The 19446-nt window shown below is 19.7% G+C and overlaps 3 protein-coding genes across 3 annotated transcripts; 2 read left to right on the top strand and 1 right to left on the bottom strand.

The window, feature by feature from the left end:
• Positions 1-549: 549 nt before the first annotated feature.
• Positions 550-1792, top strand: SRAE_1000196700 (Histidine phosphatase superfamily, clade-2-containing protein; the record flags this gene model as incomplete). The annotated part of the gene is made up of 2 exons (XM_024648988.1): positions 550-978; positions 1037-1792. The coding sequence occupies 2 exons, from the start codon at positions 550-552 to the stop codon at positions 1790-1792; spliced, it is 1185 nt and encodes a 394-aa protein (XP_024502910.1).
• Positions 1793-4167: 2375 nt separating this feature from the next.
• On the top strand, positions 4168-9277 carry SRAE_1000196600 (Phosphate-regulating neutral endopeptidase; the record flags this gene model as incomplete). Its single annotated transcript, XM_024648987.1, has 5 exons — positions 4168-4353; positions 4420-4601; positions 6957-7090; positions 7143-7520; positions 7575-9277. 5 exons carry the CDS (start codon positions 4168-4170, stop codon positions 9275-9277), a joined length of 2583 nt encoding a protein of 860 aa, XP_024502909.1.
• An 833-nt stretch (positions 9278-10110) lies between these two features.
• SRAE_1000196500 (M-phase inducer phosphatase family and Rhodanese-like domain-containing protein) lies at positions 10111-11382 on the bottom strand (the record flags this gene model as incomplete). Its single annotated transcript, XM_024648986.1, has 1 exon — positions 10111-11382. The coding sequence occupies one exon, from the start codon at positions 11380-11382 to the stop codon at positions 10111-10113; it is 1272 nt and encodes a 423-aa protein (XP_024502908.1).
• Between the last annotated feature and the right edge of the window lie 8064 nt (positions 11383-19446).

The following is a 19446-nucleotide window of genomic DNA, read 5'->3' as shown; positions in this document are numbered from 1 at the left end:
AGTATATTATAATAAATGCATATTAGTATGATATATTTAAAAAAAAAAAATCTTAAATAATTTAAAATATATATACATGCCATTAAGTATGTATCATACATTATAAAATAAAGTATTATATACTGTTTTATTTTATTATCAGTTGGATAATCTACTGAATGAATAATGTGTAGCAAACTTTAATGAAAAAAAATTTTTAGTTAATACTTATTTGCGCATTTTTATGTTTTATCTATATATATATATAAAAATTTTTATACTTTAAATTTAATATGAATACAAAATAATTTTTTTTTCATTCCTTTTATATATTATAATTATATATTATTTGAATCATTTTATTTATAATTAAAAGTTACAATTATTTATCGTTTCCCATTTATAAGAAATTTTAAAAAAAAAAATTTTTATAATAGTACTTTTTATATATAAAAATAAATAAAATTATAAAAATAACCTATTAATATTTAAAAATTTACCCAATTTTTTATGTAAATATATAATATTTTATGTATTTTTTTTAAACAATAAAATTTTAATTATAGATAAATGAAAATATTTTTTATTTTTATATTACAATTAAATTTTGTTTTTCCAAAAGAACTTATACTTGTTCAATCTTTATTTCGTCATGGATCTAGGACACCTATTAAGATGTATCCTAATGATATTTTTAATTTAACAATTTGGCCTATTCCATTAGGACAACTCTTACCACTAGGAATGGAACAAAGTTTTAAACAAGGAATAAAATTAAATCAACGTTACATTCAAGAATATAAATTTATAAATGCTACATATAATGTTAATGAAATATATGTAAGAAGTACAGATGTTGATAGAACTTTACAGTCAGCTTATTATAATTTAATAGGATTTTATATAAATCATACTACTGATAATAATATGTTAACATCATTAGGTTTCCAAAATTTTAATCCAATACCAGTTCATACTGTTCCATTTGATGATGATTATGTATGTTTTAGAAGAAGAAGAAAAAAATAAATAAAATATTATTTTAATATTTTTTTAGTTACTTAATGTAAATTTTTCTTGTTATCGTAAAGAAATTGAATTTAAAAAGCAATTGGGACGAAAGGAATACCATCAATATTTAATCTCAAAACAACATATAATAAAAAAAATTGAAAAATTTTCAGGATTAAAAATTAAAAATGATAAGGATCTCAGAGATTTTTATGATATTATTTATACACAAAAATATCATAATTTTTCATTACCAAAATGGATAACAAAAAAATTATTTAAAGATATAAGAGATATAAGGGATAAAGTATGGGATTATATTTCAGGTGATGGAGTTTTTGGTGTTGAGGAGAATGTTGAACTTATAAAATATAATTGTGGATATTTATTAAATAATATAATTAAAAATATGTTAAAAAGTATTAATGAATATGAGAGTAATATTAAGGATAGAAAAAAATATTATGCCTTTTCAGCACATGACTCAACATTAGCATCATTTTTAAGAACTCTTGGAGCAAAAAAAAAATTATTAGGTACAAAACAACCAGACTACTCATCTGTTATAGCAATTGAATTATGGAAAAATGATAAAAATTATACTGTTACCATAGTTTATTCTGATAATCCAGATAAACCATTTAGAGATATAACAGAATATATTAGTGATTGTATTGAAGAGGATAACAATATATGTACTTTAAATAAGTTTATAAAAAGATCAGAAAAATATATTATAAACATTACTGAAAAAAATGGTCAAAGTATTTTAGATAGTTTTAAAGAATTTTGTCAATTATAAAAATTAAATATAGTTTAAATAATAACTTGTTCAAATAATATTTTAGTTAATGAAGAAAATTTTAGTTTTGTATACACAACACTTAATTCTTTATATACTAAATATAACAAATTAGTACCGTTATACTCATTAAAAGAATAAATAATTTAATTCACGCAAAACAACTTGTGTTTAATTATTATAAGTTTATTGTTATATTAAAAAGAACTCTCATCTAATCACTTGATTAATATATAATCTTTTAACAATAAATATTAAATAATCTTTTTTTTTTTGTCATATAGTATAAAATATTATTATTCACGTCTTATTTTCATTGCGCTTTATAGGCAATCAAGAATGAATGAAGAACAGCTTTATTTATTTTATTTAAAGTTAAAGTGAGAAACTTTAAAAATGGATTAAATGTCAAAGATGATTGTAAGGATAATCAAATTAGTGAGAGAGAAAATATTATAAATTTAAAACATTTATTTTAAATAAAAGATACATTATAATATTTTTAGACAAGTTATATATTTTTATTATTTAATATCCAAATATATAAACAAAAAGATAATTAACATTAATATTTTTATTTATCTTAAAAATAAAAAAAAAAAATATTTTAATATTAAATTTTAACAAGTTTTTTTTTTATTTATTTATTTCTTTTTTAATAAATAAATGTTTAGTATTTCTAAATAAAATGTCATTGTTTAAGTAACAATACAGTTAGATGGTCAGATATAATTTTTGTTAAAAAATATATTTATATATATAATATAATTTTATTAAAAACTTTTAGATAATATTAAATTTTATCTTATATTTTCTTTATAAAAATTTATAAGAAATATTAGTTAGTTTATCTTAATTTTATACAATATATTTTATTATTTACAATGTTTTAAATGTTTTATTTGTATTTTGTATTTCTTGTTAAATCACCATAAATGGGTCTATGTATCATTAAAATTAACTATCATTTGCCTTTGAGTTTTGTTGATTTTTATTTCATATTACTTATACTCATCAACAGATTAAAAGACTATATAATTTATTTGATGATTCATCTGTATTTGTTGTCTTCTGGTATATTCATCTATCTTAACTTTAAAAAGAATTTATGTATTGTTGTCTAGAGAAGCTTTTGTAATTAATTTATTCTAAGTGTTTCTTTAATCATTCAAGAATCAAATTATTTGAAAGTTTATTATAAATATATAAGAAAAATTATTAGTTAAAGTTATTTTAATATAGTTATAAGGAAATACTTTACCTCTAAAAGTTTCTTTTTGTTATAAATAAATTTACATATAATTATGTTCATTTTTTTTAACAACAAAAGTCTCAAACTATTCTAGTATTTTTTAAATAAAATTAAAAATTCTTTAAGTATTTTTTTTTATTACTAAAACTAGTTTAATGTTAATAAGAATTAAACAAAATCTTGAATTTTTATTCAATTACACTTGATGAAACTTGTGTTATAATTATTTAAATATTATTTAGTTTGTTAACATAAAAAAAAATTTTATAATATAAAATAATTTTAGATATACTTTTTGTTTTTAAATATATTCATATATATTTTTTCTTTTACTAAAATAAATTAAAATTTACTTTATTTATATTATATTGATAAATTGCATTTGTTATATTCTTATAATTAATATTTCATTTTTATTTAATCAACGTGATTTACTTTTAACTATTACAATTACAGCTTATATAACTTCAATTGTTCATTAACAGCTTTATATCTTATATTATCTTTTAACAATAATTATTATATTGCTTTTTAAGTTACTGTTAAAATATTTATGTATATTTTGATTGTTAATGTATACATTTGAAATTAAAAATAATAAATATAAAATTTTAAAGATATGTCTACATTTTAATTATTATTTAATATATCATAATGCCATTTGTTATAATATACTTTGTTTTTTTTTTATTATTTAAAAAAATTTATAATTAAATAACAAATGTTATTTTTTAAGTACAATTTTTTAAAATTATCTCATTTCTTTAACTAAATGCTTGTCGGAAATAATTAATTATTGTTTATTAAAATTAAGAGAAAAAAAAATATTGATTTTTTATTATCAAACATTTATATATATATTTATTTTTAATATTTTTAGAGAACATAAAATTATATCACTATTAGACTGTAATATTATCATTCTAAAAAGATATTATCAGATATATTAATTATATACTAATTTGTAACATATCGATCATAACAAAGATAATTAATCAAGATTATAATCATATCAAATTTCATAGTAATAAATTTTTTTTTATTAAATTAACATTCTAACAGTGATGTATTTTATTATTTATTTTATTTAAAAAAATAATATTATTTAAAGAAAAAAAAACATATGTCAGAAAAGATTTATGCTTCTGATTGGGCGAAATCGCCAAACATTTCTCAATTAGTTAACAATTGTAAAGAAAATTATAGTGAAAATAATGACTATAGTCAGACAGATGAATCTTATTATGCTACACCAATTTTTGTTACAAATTTAAATATATCAAAAAAAAATAAATCGTCAAATAATTATGTAAGTAATTCAATAAATCATCTATAAAATTTTTTACATATTTAATAAATTTGATATATATTTAAGTCATCGAATGTAAGCTCAGAGTTAACGAATTATCCAATTTCTAAGCAATCTAATTTAAATAACAATGAAAATATAAGAATACCAAAATATTCAAGTAATAAAAAAAATAATGGAAGCGTAAGTGCTTCAACTACCACATCAACAGGATTATTATTGCCGTATAAAAAAAAGAAAAGAAAAGGGTAAGTTAGAAATACATTTTTATTAAATTTTATGTTTTAAAATTAATAAAATTTTAAATTAAAATTTCTTTTATTACATCCTAAAATTAGGTACAAATATATTACTACATATGGTATATTTTTAAAATTACTTATATAATACTAATTCATTTATAAAAAAAAAAAATTTACTTATATAATTAAATTATATTACTAATGCTAATTAATTAGATCTTGTATAAAAGATTTTATATTAATGCTATTTGTCAAAATTTTAAAATAACAGAAAAATTTTATTTATGTAAATATTTTTAAAAAATTTTTAAAAGATATATTCATTTTTATTATTTAATATGATAAAAAGATATACATTATATATTCATAAAATAACTCCATTAATTTAATTATACTTTTATTTAAAATTTAAGATATATAAATATAATTATAATTTATTTTGTACATTTATACATTATTATTAAAAAAAAATTTGTAATATTTTATTTTAATAATATGTAATTTATATATATATATATATATATATATTTTTTTTTTATATATATCATAAAATTATGTATTTATCGGATAAAAAAAAACAAAAAAAAAAATGTCAAAATGTAATAAAATATTTGGCAAAATTTAAAAATTTTGATTTGTTAAGTATACTTATTTAAAAATACATATATTACTTTTCTTTAGACTTAATGTCAATTGTAATTAATATTTGACTATTTTGATAAAGTTATTCTTACTACATTATGTCAGTTTAAAATTTCTCATTGAATGAGGTATATTATTTTTTTACTTTATTATCATGTAATCTTTTTAATTAAATGTATAAATATTGAAGAAAATAGTTATTTTTATTTATTAATCTTATTTGACATATCATTTTATATTTTCATTATATCATTTTAAAAGCTCCTCATATCTTTTCATGTATTTATTTAATTTGTAAACTTATCATTTTTATATATAATATAATTTGATTAGAAAGATTTTTGACATTTAAAAAACATAAAATTTATTTTATTTTCAATCTTTCTTTATTTATAGTGATCCAAATAAATAAGCTTTTACAATTTAAATAAAAATATTTATTTTCACAAAGTTTTGGCTTTTTTTTTCTTTTAAAATACTTCCTGTTTCATATAAAAAATTTCTGAACTTCAGTAATCATAGTTTTCCGTTTATCTTTTTTTAAAATTCTATTTTTTTTATTACATAATCTTATTTCTTTATTATTTTTATATTTCTAAAAGCAACAAAATTTCAAAAAACATTAATAAAAATATTTTCAAAAATGAACATTACTCTAATGGCATATATTTTTACTCCAGTAAAAATATGCAAACTTAGAATACATAAGAACTTTTTTAATTATTCACTAGAGAATATTATTTCTAGGAAAACGCAAGATGTAAAAATTACAAAATAGATATATTTAATATAAATAAGATTGATTATTTCATTTTAATAAGTAGAAAAGAAAAAAAAAATTTTTTAGTTATATTGTATTTTATTAGTCAACTTAAAATTTTTATTGATAGTTTAAAATTTTACTACTTTATTTTATTTTTAAACAATCTTTTTAATTATATTTGCCGAAATTCAAACAATATTTAAGATAAATTTTATATATATCTCTTAAAAACTATAAATTAAAATTATTTTAAAATATATTATATTTGTTAAGTAAAAATTTATTAACAGGCAGACTACTATGATAATTTCTTGTTATAAAATTCTTTTTTTTTTTATGATGTTCATTATATTTAATAAATTATAAAATAGACATATCTTTTATGTAGATATAAAAATTTCTATTAATATATTTTAAGTGATAAAATTATATTAAATAAAGAATTGATATTTCAATACAAAATTTATTAATGACAATACTTAAATTTAATACTCACAACTACACTTATCTGAATACTACCTCTTATGAAATTTTAAAGTTGTATATCTTTATCAAAATATTATAGATACGTTTATTTTGTCAAATATTTAGAATAATTTTACTATTTTATAAAATTTATTCTATATCCAAGAAAAATTTGTTACGATATAATCAAATTAACAAAAAAAATATATATATAAAGTTTCTAATTAAAATGTTACATTAAATAAATATATTATTTTTTGGAGCTTATATATATATTCATTTAATAAGTCATAAACATAAAAAAAAAAGTGTCACTATTATTTGACTTATCAATTGAATAAACAATGAAAGCAACTGATGTGATTTGGAGACGTACTTCTGATTATGAGATCAGATCTAAAAAAAGGTTAAGAGAGCAAAAATTAATTTTTTTTTTTTAAATAATTATATTAAATAATATATGACATTTAAACTAATCTTATGATTTTTAGATATTGCTGTTTTGGTTTTTTAACACGATGTGAATGTTTTTTACTTATATCATGCTTTCTTCTGGTTCTTTTATTATTGTCTGTCTCATTATTTTGGCTGGTTTTATTACATGGATATCGACTTTTTACTGATGGTAAGATTTAAAAAAAAAAATTTTTTTTTAACTTATTATTATTTTTTTATAGGTTTCAATCCATGGGCCACTTCAAGTCAAATTTTTAAACAAAATATGTCATTTGATATCACAGCTGTTCATCATCATAAAGCTGTTTGTACATCAAAAGATTGTGTTTCAATTGCTGCATTCCTTTCATCAAATTTAAATCCAAAAATAGATCCTTGTGATGATTTTTATGAATTTGCATGTGGAAATTATCATTTAAATCAGGAGTTACCATTAAATAAACCAATACGTCATACCATATTTGATGTTCAAAGTAAATTACAAAGACAATTAAAAAGAATGTTAGAAGAACCAATAAAACCTAGTGATAAAAGTTGGGATAGATTAACAAAAAAATTTTATATGAAATGTAATGATGAAATATCGATGACAAAAAATAGTAAGAATAGTTTTATAAAAGTATTAAATGAAATTGGTGGATGGCCAGTTTTAGATGATAATTGGGAGGAATGGCCACATACTTGGGAATATCAATTAGGTGATGCATTAAATAAAACTGGATTAAATGCAGCTATAATAGAGATAACTGTTAGTCAAGATCCTAAAGATAGTGATGTTCATGTTATTGAAATTGATCAACCAAAATGGGGAATGGGTGTACGATGGCCATATATACCAGGTCATCAGGGTATGTTAGCTAATTATACAGAATTATTAATTCAAGTAGCTGTTAATATGGGAGCTACAAGAGAAAAAGCTGAAAAAGATATGAAAGAAGTTCTTGAATTTGAAATGCAACTTGTTAATTTTTCTGTTGATGAGATGACTAGACGTGAACCACAAAGAGCAAATAATAGATTTCAATTATGGCAAATTGAACAAATGTATCCTAATATAAAAATGGGAGATTATATTAAACGCGTTTTTACAGGAATTTGTGATATTACACCAAATGAAACATTAATTATTAGAGAAGTATCATATTTAAAAGGAATTCAATTTGTTATGTCAAATACTCCTAAAAGAGTTATTGCAAATTATCTTGGTTTTCGTTTTATTCATTCATATAAAGCTTTTCTATCAATTCATGATCGTGAACCATTTTATATTTTTAGAAAAAATCAAACAGAAATGACAACAATGATTCCAACAGAAAGATGGGATGAATGTGTTTCATATACATCACAAGTTTTAGATATGCCATTAGGAAAAATGTTTGTTGAACAATTTTTTGTTCGTGATTATGCTATGAATAAGATGAATGAATTAACTGGATATTTAAAAGAATCATTTTTAAGAGAACTTCTTAATGCAGATTGGATGGATTCAAAGACAAAAGAAAGAGCTTTAAATAAAGCTGAAAATATTGAATATAAAATTGGTTATCCGGAGACATTATTTAATGATACATGGATGCAACAATATTGGGGAGATAAAATTCCATCTGATAGAGAACCAATTTTACAATTAACTATTAGAATTAAAAATAAAAGAAATTTAGATGAATTAAGAAGATTAAAGAAACCTGTAGATAGATCATTATGGTATCAAGGACCTGCCCAAGTTGATGCTTTTTATGCACCAAATTTAAATGAAATGATTTTTCCTGCAGGAATTATGCAATTTCCATTTTTAACACCTGGAGTTCCAAATTATATAACTTATGGTATGGTAGGAGCTGTTATTGGTCATGAAGTATCACATGCTTTTGATGATCAAGGTGGTCGTTATGATGAAAAAGGTAATCTTCATAATTGGTGGGATATAGAAACTATAAATAAATTTTATACTAAAGCTGATTGTTTTATAAAACAGTATGATTCAATAAAAATTGAAGAAGTTGGAATAAATCTTAATGGTCGATTATCATTAGGAGAAAATATTGCAGATAACTCAGGTCTTAAGACAGCATATGAAGCTTATTCATTATGGTTGTCAAATAGTTCATCATCTGAACCAGCATTACCAGGTTTACAAAATTTTTCATCAGAACAATTATTCTTTTTGGCTTATGCAAATAATTGGTGTAGCATGGTTAGATCTCAACATTATTTTCAATTAATTATGACTGATCCACATGCTCCAGGAAAATATAGAGCTATAATTCCATTACAAAATAGACCTGAATTTGCAAAAGCATACAATTGCCCATCTGGTAGTCCAATGAATCCATATAAAAAATGTTCTGTATGGTAAAATGTCATCATAAAAATAAATAATCGTCAAACCTAATGTAACGGTGACTCATAAAAATTCAATTTCTCTGAGTGAATCCGGGTAAAAAAAACAAAAAATTTCTCAATTTGATATCTTATAACATCTCCCCATGTGTCATACTATTGTACATAGTAAATTTTTTTCAACTTAATGATATTATATAATTAAATTGTCTTTATATAATATTAAAAAAAAACACCATTTAATAAGAAATTTTTAATACAATTTCATTTAAATTTTTAACCTCGATATTTTAATAAAAACTGTAAAAATAAAAAATTTTGTAATTAAAATTTATATAATAAAAAGAGAATAGTAAGAAAAAATTATTCATAACAAGAAAATGAAGAAGAAAATTATAAAAATAATCATATTAAGCATTAATAAATTAAGATTATGTTTAATATTTCATATGCTTGATACTTTTTTTTAGAGGTAAAAAAAATAATTTAAACTATTTTATCTTTATTTGTAAATATATTTATATAAATTGTTTAAAATTTAACAAATTAAAAATTCATTACAAATATATCAACCAAAGGTTGATTTAAAAAAAAATAATAATAAGCATGGGTAAATAAAAAAAAGTTGACATTCAAATTGTATAAACGATATTTAGAAAAAAAATTTTTTTTTTTATTTTTTATTTTATAAAAGAATTAAATTTTTTGCATACTGTTCTTCAAAAAAAAAAAAAAAAAAAAATAGGCCCTACCAAAAGAAAGTAGTACCGGTTTTTATTACCCTTCATCGTTTATTTTATCATAATACCTTTTATTGGTAAACGAGACATAGTATAAAAGAATTGTATACTATTTATCACTACAATATGAATTAATGTCCTGCGAAAAATTGCTATCTTCACTAAAAATATCAGAAATTGTATTCGATGATGGTAATGATGGAATTTCTAATAACATTTCAAGCTTTTTTTCTCTTTCTGTATTAAATTGAAGAACACGTTTGGTACCAGAACTTCGGACAGTCCTTAATTTTATAGATCTTTCTCTTCGGTCTTTTCCTGTTTTAGATTTATGGATATGTTTATATTTTTCAAGTTCACTATTATAATCAGGATGTAACATTGGAATGTATGAAACTGGATTACAATAATCAAAAAATTTATCTTCTGTAAAAAATTTTTTATATCCTCGATCAAGAACATATATTTCTCTATATGAAACAGTTGGATATCTATTCCTTATTCTATCAGCAGCACGAAGTGCATCAGCCATACCAGGACCACGTTTCTGAGAAAATTCACAATAAAATATTGGAACTTTATTTTTTATACATTTTGCCAAACATTCATCTTCCGGAAAAAACATATTATCAATTTTTTCAGGAGTATAAAAATTCATTGCACCACTAACATGTCCTCCCTCATATTCGTATGGATATCTACAATCAATTAATATATATTTTTCTTGAAAATCATTTCCAAGTTTAGTCATTAGGTTAACTAAAGTTTCTCCAGATATACTTCCATAAGCAGATGATGGTTTTTGTGGTCTTTCAACTAAAGGTAATGAATATACAAAATCTTCATTATAATAATTTTCTGAAGTGTGAGCTTCGCTAAGACAACCTATTGATAATGATGAGGTAAATGCACTAAATGCAGCTTTCCTTTTAGGAATAAAACTTGTACTTTTTGTTTTACTTATCCTTGCTTTTGGAGATTCATTAAAAGATGTATCATTTTCAAAAGAAATATCTATACGTTTTCGTCGAGGTATAGAGTCATCGTTGATGAACGATGTTTCAAAAGCTCGTTTTCTATTAACCTGACAACTAAATGTTTTTAAATCTGTTTTGTTACTTAAATGAATACAATTTTGAAGATTATTGTAATTGTTTGTTACATCCGTTAATCCTTTACTATAATTTTTTTTAGTATTTGCAGTAGAATTATTTTGGTAAATATCAATATCGATAGGATCTGTAGAATCTGATTCAATAGAAATAGTTTCTGATGTGGTAATCTCTGTTGTCATACATTGAAAATATAGGCTGTCTCTAGAATCTTCATAAGCAAAACCTGAATCTCTGCTAAAATCATCTTCAGGATAAGGTGTTGTCATAGTTAATATTAAAACTGAAACCAAATATTAGTATTATATTAATGATATAAATATATATTATTAAAAAAAAATTAAATATAAAAACGTATTTAAAGTTTAATATTTTTATTTAATTGTTTTTGTTATATTTACTTGTCTATCATATTATATAAATTAATAGTTTAAGAACAAATTAACTTTAGCTATGTGATATTATATAAAGACGATTAATAGATTTAAAAACAAACACTTCATATTGAAGATTAAAATAATTGTCTATTAATTTAAGTCCATCTATATATATATATATATATGACTATCTGTCCAACTTATATAAAATCTAATAATTAAAGAAAGAAGACATAACTTTATAAAATTATATTAATAAATACACCTTAGATCATCAAGTCAATCTTTTTTGGATAGCTTTAAATCCTAATGACCACATGACGTCAATTACAATAAATGTTCTTGAGAAATAAAAATGCGTTAAGTGGAAGAAGTTCTCATAATTAAAGTTTAACTTAACTATTATATATGTCTCGATAAAAAAGATAACCCTAAGATATAACATAATCAGCATGTAAAGATTATTATACCTCCTGAAAATAGATTAACTGATCATTTATTTTTTCTCATAATGTATTTGTCATTACCTAGAAGTAATTACTTTACAAACTATAATTTATATAATTTGATTTTTTTATATATATTTAAAAGGCTATATAATTATATAAAAAAAATATATTAAGATTATAAATATTGATATATATAATGAAAATTATCTATAAAATAATTAAAAAATAATTAACCTAATGATGTTAAATTACTCTCAATAATATATGTATTTGCAATAAAGATGATAAAAAAAAAGTAGTAATAAAGGTAAAAAGAGTACATGGTACTATTCAATTTATCATATTTTACAATTAGATATATCAAGGTAAAAAAATCATATTATAAAATCTTAACTATAACATAAAAGACATTTTAATTTATAAATGAATATTTTTATACGGAGACATCTACTAAAATTGGCAAAATACAATAATTACAATTATTTTATGATGACAATTCAGATCTTGTCGCGAAAAAAAAAAAGAAAGAAAAACCAATTCATAATTTTATTTTAAAGTTATACTTATAAATGGAAATATTTTATTTGATCAAACCAATTATCTTACCTAATTTATGAGGGGATATTAAAGATTTTTATTATTTTTATTAGTACATTTATACTTATAAATATATAAAGTAATTTTATAATCGTAAGCTTTTTTTCTTGTAATAATAATGCTATATAATAATAAATCAGCATTTCTTATTGTTTACATTATAATTTACATAAAACCTATCAACTAACAGTATGCAAAATCTCATTGTTTTAAATCTCAAAATATATTTATATATTTAAAAGTTAAAAAATGAAAAGATAAAAAAAATTTTAAAAAGATTAGTATTAAATTAGTATTATTTTAAAATAATATATAATTAAATGTAAATTTAATTTTATATATGAACTAATTTTATTATGTAATGGTGTAATAATAGATCATAAACACCTTGTCCTTACTGTTAATAAATCCATGAACAAATAAGGCATTAACTTATATTTTCTTAGATTTTTTTTTTAAAATGTCATCTTAAGGAATTGAATATTGTAGGTGTGTCGGTATCTTTTAATTAATATCACCTTAACTACCACTTTAAAAGAATTCCCGAAATTCGGAGATAGACCGCTGATGTCATAGCTTACATATACAAGCTGCCTATCTTTTAAATCAAACAGACCACATACATCTGGACCCAAAAATGTAACATAATGTGATAGTTGGAAATTTATGTGACCTAATAAGGTTAGCTGTCCATTGAATTATTGCGCAACTAAGCACACATGTCCAAGAACAACATGAACAAAGAATAAATCATTGGCAAAATGAAAAGGGGTATAGTTAAATAAATTTGATATAATGATCAAAAAAAATATATATACGATATATATTAAATAATCATAGAAATAAAAGATTTTTTTTAATAATATAAATGTCTCATAAATTAGTGAATAATTTTAATTAAAGACAATATACTTCAACTTATTTAGGGAAATAAAAAAATATATCTTTTTATGTAATTTTGTCGGTTTTGATATAAAGAATTTATAGAGATAATGTGAATATAATAAATAAAAAGCCATTTTAGTTATTTAAACTTAAGGATAAAAAAAAAGCCATATTTGAAATTAATTATAAATTGATATATCAAATTTTATTCTATGAGTAATAATATAAATAGAAAAACCGCAGAAACATAAAAACCAATAAATAAAAAAAAACACTAGATTTTCAAGGATTTTTAATAATTAAAATTATTTATATTATTTTAAAAAAAAGAGATATAAGAGATATCTATAGATAAATTTTTTAAAAAAAAAACTGGTGTTAATTAAAGGGTGTCAAAAACAGCTGGTTATTTGAAGGCTAAAAATACAATTACGCAATTAATATACAGATGGCTTAAAGATAAAGATAAATAAACAATAAAAATAATCAGGTGAAAACAAATGAAAAAACTTTAATATATCTTAAACTATCATTAAAGTTTAGTTTTATAAACTAATGGCTATCAATTAAGATAAATCAATATAAAATAAATAAAAAATTTAATACTAATAGGAAAAGTTAAAAAAAAATGGTAAAAATAATAAATCATTTAAAAATAAGATGATCTGACACATCTATCACTATATATATATTCATCATAATTTACAATCTTCTGGAATCATTGAGGTATATAGTGTGAGGGAGTGTATTCTATCATTAAATAATTGACCCCATGTTTAAAATAAGTTGGTTGTTATATTCCTTTTTACCGTCCTTACATTTTTAAAAACAACTGTGTAATATAATAATAATAATAAGTATATGAAATACCTGACTAGGCATTAGAAAATTTAAAATAGCTAAACATTAGCCAATGTCATCATTACCTATTGTTTCTTTTAACCTCCTCCCCCCCCCCCTTAAACATCATTTAGTCATTACCGAAATATATCACTAGGTAGGGGGATTTGTTCATTTAAAAAGTATAGGTTGGATTAAATCCAATTCAATTTATCCTTTTCCCTAACTTATATTCAAAATTACTTATTATTATTAATAATAATAATAATAGTATATAATAAAAAAAAAGTATATCGAGAGAGAGAGAGAGAGAAAGAAAGATGAGTTAATATATAGAAATGGTTCTTATACTATATTTTCTATATGTGTTGTTTTAATAGGCAAATAAAAAAAATTAAAAGATGAAGAATCTATATATATATTTACAGAGAAAAGGGAAATTTAAATTTAAATAATGGGTCAAAGATAGGAGTAAGTTTAAAAGCTTATGTAAAGATGGATAAGTGATTTGAATATGATGATGAAGAGTGTTATGTTAACAATTTAAAAGTACATAATAACAAATTTAAACAATCTTGTATCATATAAAAATAAATAATTACCATTAAAAGTATTAATAAATTTAATGTTTTAAAACAATATAAATAAATATATAAATAATAACTAAAAAAAAATATAATATATTTAATTTTTCTTTTTATCTATTGTTACAATTATTTCTTACTCATTTTTAAATACATATAAATACCTTTATAAAATAATTACATATATATATTTTTTTTAAAATAATAATATAATACACTAAAATTTTATTTATAATTACTATGACAGTTATTGTTTGTATGAAAGAAAAATGCCGTTTCTGTACTGTTGTCAAATGGCATTTGGTTACACTTATATGATATATACCATTATTCAAAAAACCTATAGGATGCCAATACATTTACATTAAATCTAAAACCACAGCTGTTTTGTTAAAATATAATTTATCAATAATTATATAAAAACTACAAAAGATAATTTTAAAATGATTAAAATATAATAATAAAAAAAAATTTAATAAAATACTTAAAAATATCCCTCTTTCTCTCTTATTTTTTTTTGCAAAACTTTTCATAAACAAAAAATAAATTAAAACCAAAGATGAGGTAAAGATTCCTATCAAAATAAAAGTCATTACACAATATAACAAACTAAAAACTTTTTTAACAAATGTTGAAGAAGTAATAAAATGATATTCTATTACAAACTATTTAATCATAGTTTTTTTTTTAATAAAAAAGTAAAGAAATTTAAATAACTTTACATTAAATAGATGCATTAGTATTTCTTTTTTATAAAAAAAAAACAATAAATAGAAACTTAATTGTTGAACAACTTCTTCTTTTCTTTTTTTTTTTTAAGAATTATGTAAATAAATATAAACTTCTCAAGTTAAACAATGCCGAAGAGAAGTGTTTGTGTTGCGGAATAGATTAAAGTAATTAGATAAACAAATATTGAAACTGTTTAAAGTTAATTTTTAAAAAAAAAAGGTATGAGGAAATTTATGATAATTATACTTTTTTTTTATCAATTGATATTAGTTTGTTTTTTTTGAATATAAATAGTTTTTAATTATATTTGCAAATGTAAAGTTTGATGAAATTAGATATATAATATAATTTTGAATTAATTAAAACTAATAATTATCAATTATAATAGATAGAAAAAATAATATATATATATATTAAATAATTATCAAAAAGTTTTGTATTATATCTTTTTCTTCATATTGTTAGATTAAATTTAATAAAAAAAAAAGAACGGATAATAAGTAGGATAAGATATATGAAACAGAAGCTATGAGGAAATAAAAGAATTTAATAGATGGTCGGCATATATAACTGTATAATCATATGTATATTCTTACAAAAGAATGAAGGACAAATTTTTGAATGCCTGTACAGGAAGCTGTTTGGTTTAGGATAATAAAAAGATGGATGAATAATTAGAGATATCTTATTCCATTTAATGATTTCTTTTAATATAATAAATGTTATTTAGCAGATGTAAAAAAGCAATGTAATAATTTTATTTAAAAATATAGATATATATTATTAAAGATATTATATTATAATATAAATTTAATAAGAATAATTTAAATATAATACTATAATATAATTTTTTTTTTTAAAATAAAAATAAATAATCATTAAAATTTATAATAAGGTGATCTTTCCTCCATTAATCTTAGATAAATTTAATTTATATCTTATATATGTATAATAAAAGAAAATGGATATATGAAACCAATATTTGATACGCTTCATTTAATAGGTAAAACTTTGAAAATATCTTTTTAAACTTTTGATGATTATATATTATGAAAAGAGAGAGTGGATGAGTAAAATCATATCCTAAAATAAGAGTCTCTTTTTATTTTTCTTTTATATTACAGGTATATATATATAAATAATAATAAGCGGTGTGGTAAAGATATTTATGGAATGACATTGACAATACCTATATACATATATATATATATATCTCATTTCAAGGTTGCTAATTTAATCTTTTTTAAAAATTTTTATATGGATAAAAAGAGTGAAATTAGTAATAGATATATTTAAAGTATATCATTATATTTTTCTTATAATTTATTTTTAAATAATTTAAATTAAAAAATTTATCCTTGACCAGAAAATTATTTTCAATTATTTTATTCTGTGATAAAGTTGTAAATAATACAACTTGTTTTATCATTTTCACCAGTCCTCATCGGTTTAAACTTTTTTATATTTTTTTTATTGTTGCGTAAAGGAACATTGTAAATTGCGTATGATATTAAGAATAAGGTCGAGAACAGACATGCTTAAATGTTTAACAAATGAACATTTTAAGTTTAAATTTGACCCATTTTTAAGGACGTTAAATTGTAATGTATTATTATAAGGGAATTTAAATTCATGTAATATAAACCTTTTCATATATGAACAATAGAAAATGAATTGTTAATTAAGACATCTCAACAATAGGTTTTGTAATGCTAATGACATGACAGATATGGACACTTAATCAAAAAAAAAAAAATAATTGATCTTATATAAAATGTCTATTATTTTGAAACAACATTTGTAATATAAGAATTATCCATAACTTGATACATTTAAAAAGACTTTTACTTTTTTTTTTTAATTATTAATATATAAAACTTAAGAACACTTACTTACAAAATTATTAATACTTAACTAACATATTTAAATTAAATAAAATGTATAAAATTTTTCTTTTTTATAAAATCAAATAAATGTATGTCAAGCATCTGGATTCTTAAAATAATCTTTTTAACTTTGTACTTTTTTTTTCCATGAAACTTAATAATAAATTTTTTTATTCAAAGTAAATTATCTCATCTATAGAATAATTAGTTTTTACTAAATTAACTATTTTATTACCAAAATTTAGTGGCCTTTTTTTGTAAAAATTATACCGTCAAACATACCTCATAACTCAAATTTTTATATAAAAATTTAAATTTCTCTTTCAATGGTATCATAAAAGTAAATGTATAATCCTGATTATCTTATCTAGGTTGATCTCTTTATGTACTACTATCTCGGAAGTTTCACTTTAAAAAAAAAAAAAACTATAATTACAAACCATCTTCTTTATGTGGCATGTCTAACAAATGATGATTGATATAATATATTTTAAAAATTATTTATTACTCTTTTGAAAATTTATTTAAAATAGGTATTTTATAGAAAAAAATATATATATATTAAAAGTTTAACTTTTGCTTAAATTATACAAATATATATATAGATGATGTTTACAAGGATAAAATTGATGTATTATAGGATACATTTACAACTTCAAATAAAAACTATCTTTAATACATTGAATTATAAATGTTATGATTATAATAGATTGGAATCAAATTTTTTTTTTTTTCAAATGTCAATATATGAATTATTATGTAATACTTGATCGACAATTACTCATATCAATTCCACCAGTAAATATACATTTAATAGTTATATAACTATTTATCTATTGATGGAGAACTGTTACATATATGTTATTTTAATAAATTTGATATTTAATATCTTATAGTATACAAAAAGTTTTTTTTTTTTTAAAACGATAGTACAAACAAAAAGATTAGTATAAATAAATATAGATAATCTTTAAGAATATACATATATATAAATTTTATAAAGTTTAAATTTATAAAAACAAACAAAACATACCTCTGAATAATTTTTCTTATTATATTTTATATTTTTGATTAGAAATTTAAAAAAATTATATAATTCTTTTTTTTTTTTTTGTTTAATTTTTATATAATTAGTAGGTAATCTTTAATATATATAAATATTTTAATTATTCCTATATAATATTATATAAATTTTCGGTAATTGTTAAAACCTGAAAAAAGAACAGATGATATTAAAGAGGACAACAAGAAAATAAATTGAAAATAAAAAGGTAAAAGTTCTAATGGCGAAAGTTTGGATAACAGCTGTGTGAATTTAAAGATAACAAAAGATGTTCAATTTTTAAATATATAATGTAATTTATGTAACATCATTTAATAATAATAATGAACAAAATAATAATATGATATAAATTTATATAAATAAAATGGACAAAGAAAAGTTTTGTAAAACTTTGATTTAAAAATATATATATAAATAAATATATATATATTTTATTGAGTTTTTACTTTTTAATTACAATATATAATATATTATTTTGTTTAAATATTTTATGATTTAAACTAAATTACTATTGTTGTTATTTAAAAGTTTTATTAAAATAATTTTTTATTTTATAGATATAATATAAATAATATGAAAAAAATTTAATTAACTAAACATTTTTAATTATTATAATAAATTAAAAAAATCAAAAAGATTTAAAAGTAAAAACTTTAAAATATAGTTTAAATAAAAATAATATTGTATAAATGAAATAAATTAAAATATATTTATATATATATACATTTAGATATGATATTAAAATATTCAGAATTCTTTGTTTTATTACAAGACTCATAAAGAAACATAAAAATCAGTATTTATATTCTTTGTAGTTTCAAAAATGCCACTAAAATATATGAGTCTCGTACAATGAGTACCCTGGTGCAATTGGACATTCAGAAAAATATATTAGTTAGACATATCTTCAATATAAATTA

The sequence above is a fragment of the Strongyloides ratti genome (genome assembly GCF_001040885.1).
Source record: "Strongyloides ratti genome assembly S_ratti_ED321, chromosome : 1".
NCBI lineage: Eukaryota > Metazoa > Nematoda > Chromadorea > Rhabditida > Strongyloididae > Strongyloides > Strongyloides ratti.
The sequence above is the reverse complement of the archived record's forward strand: the minus strand, read 5'-3'. Positions and strand labels throughout refer to the sequence as shown.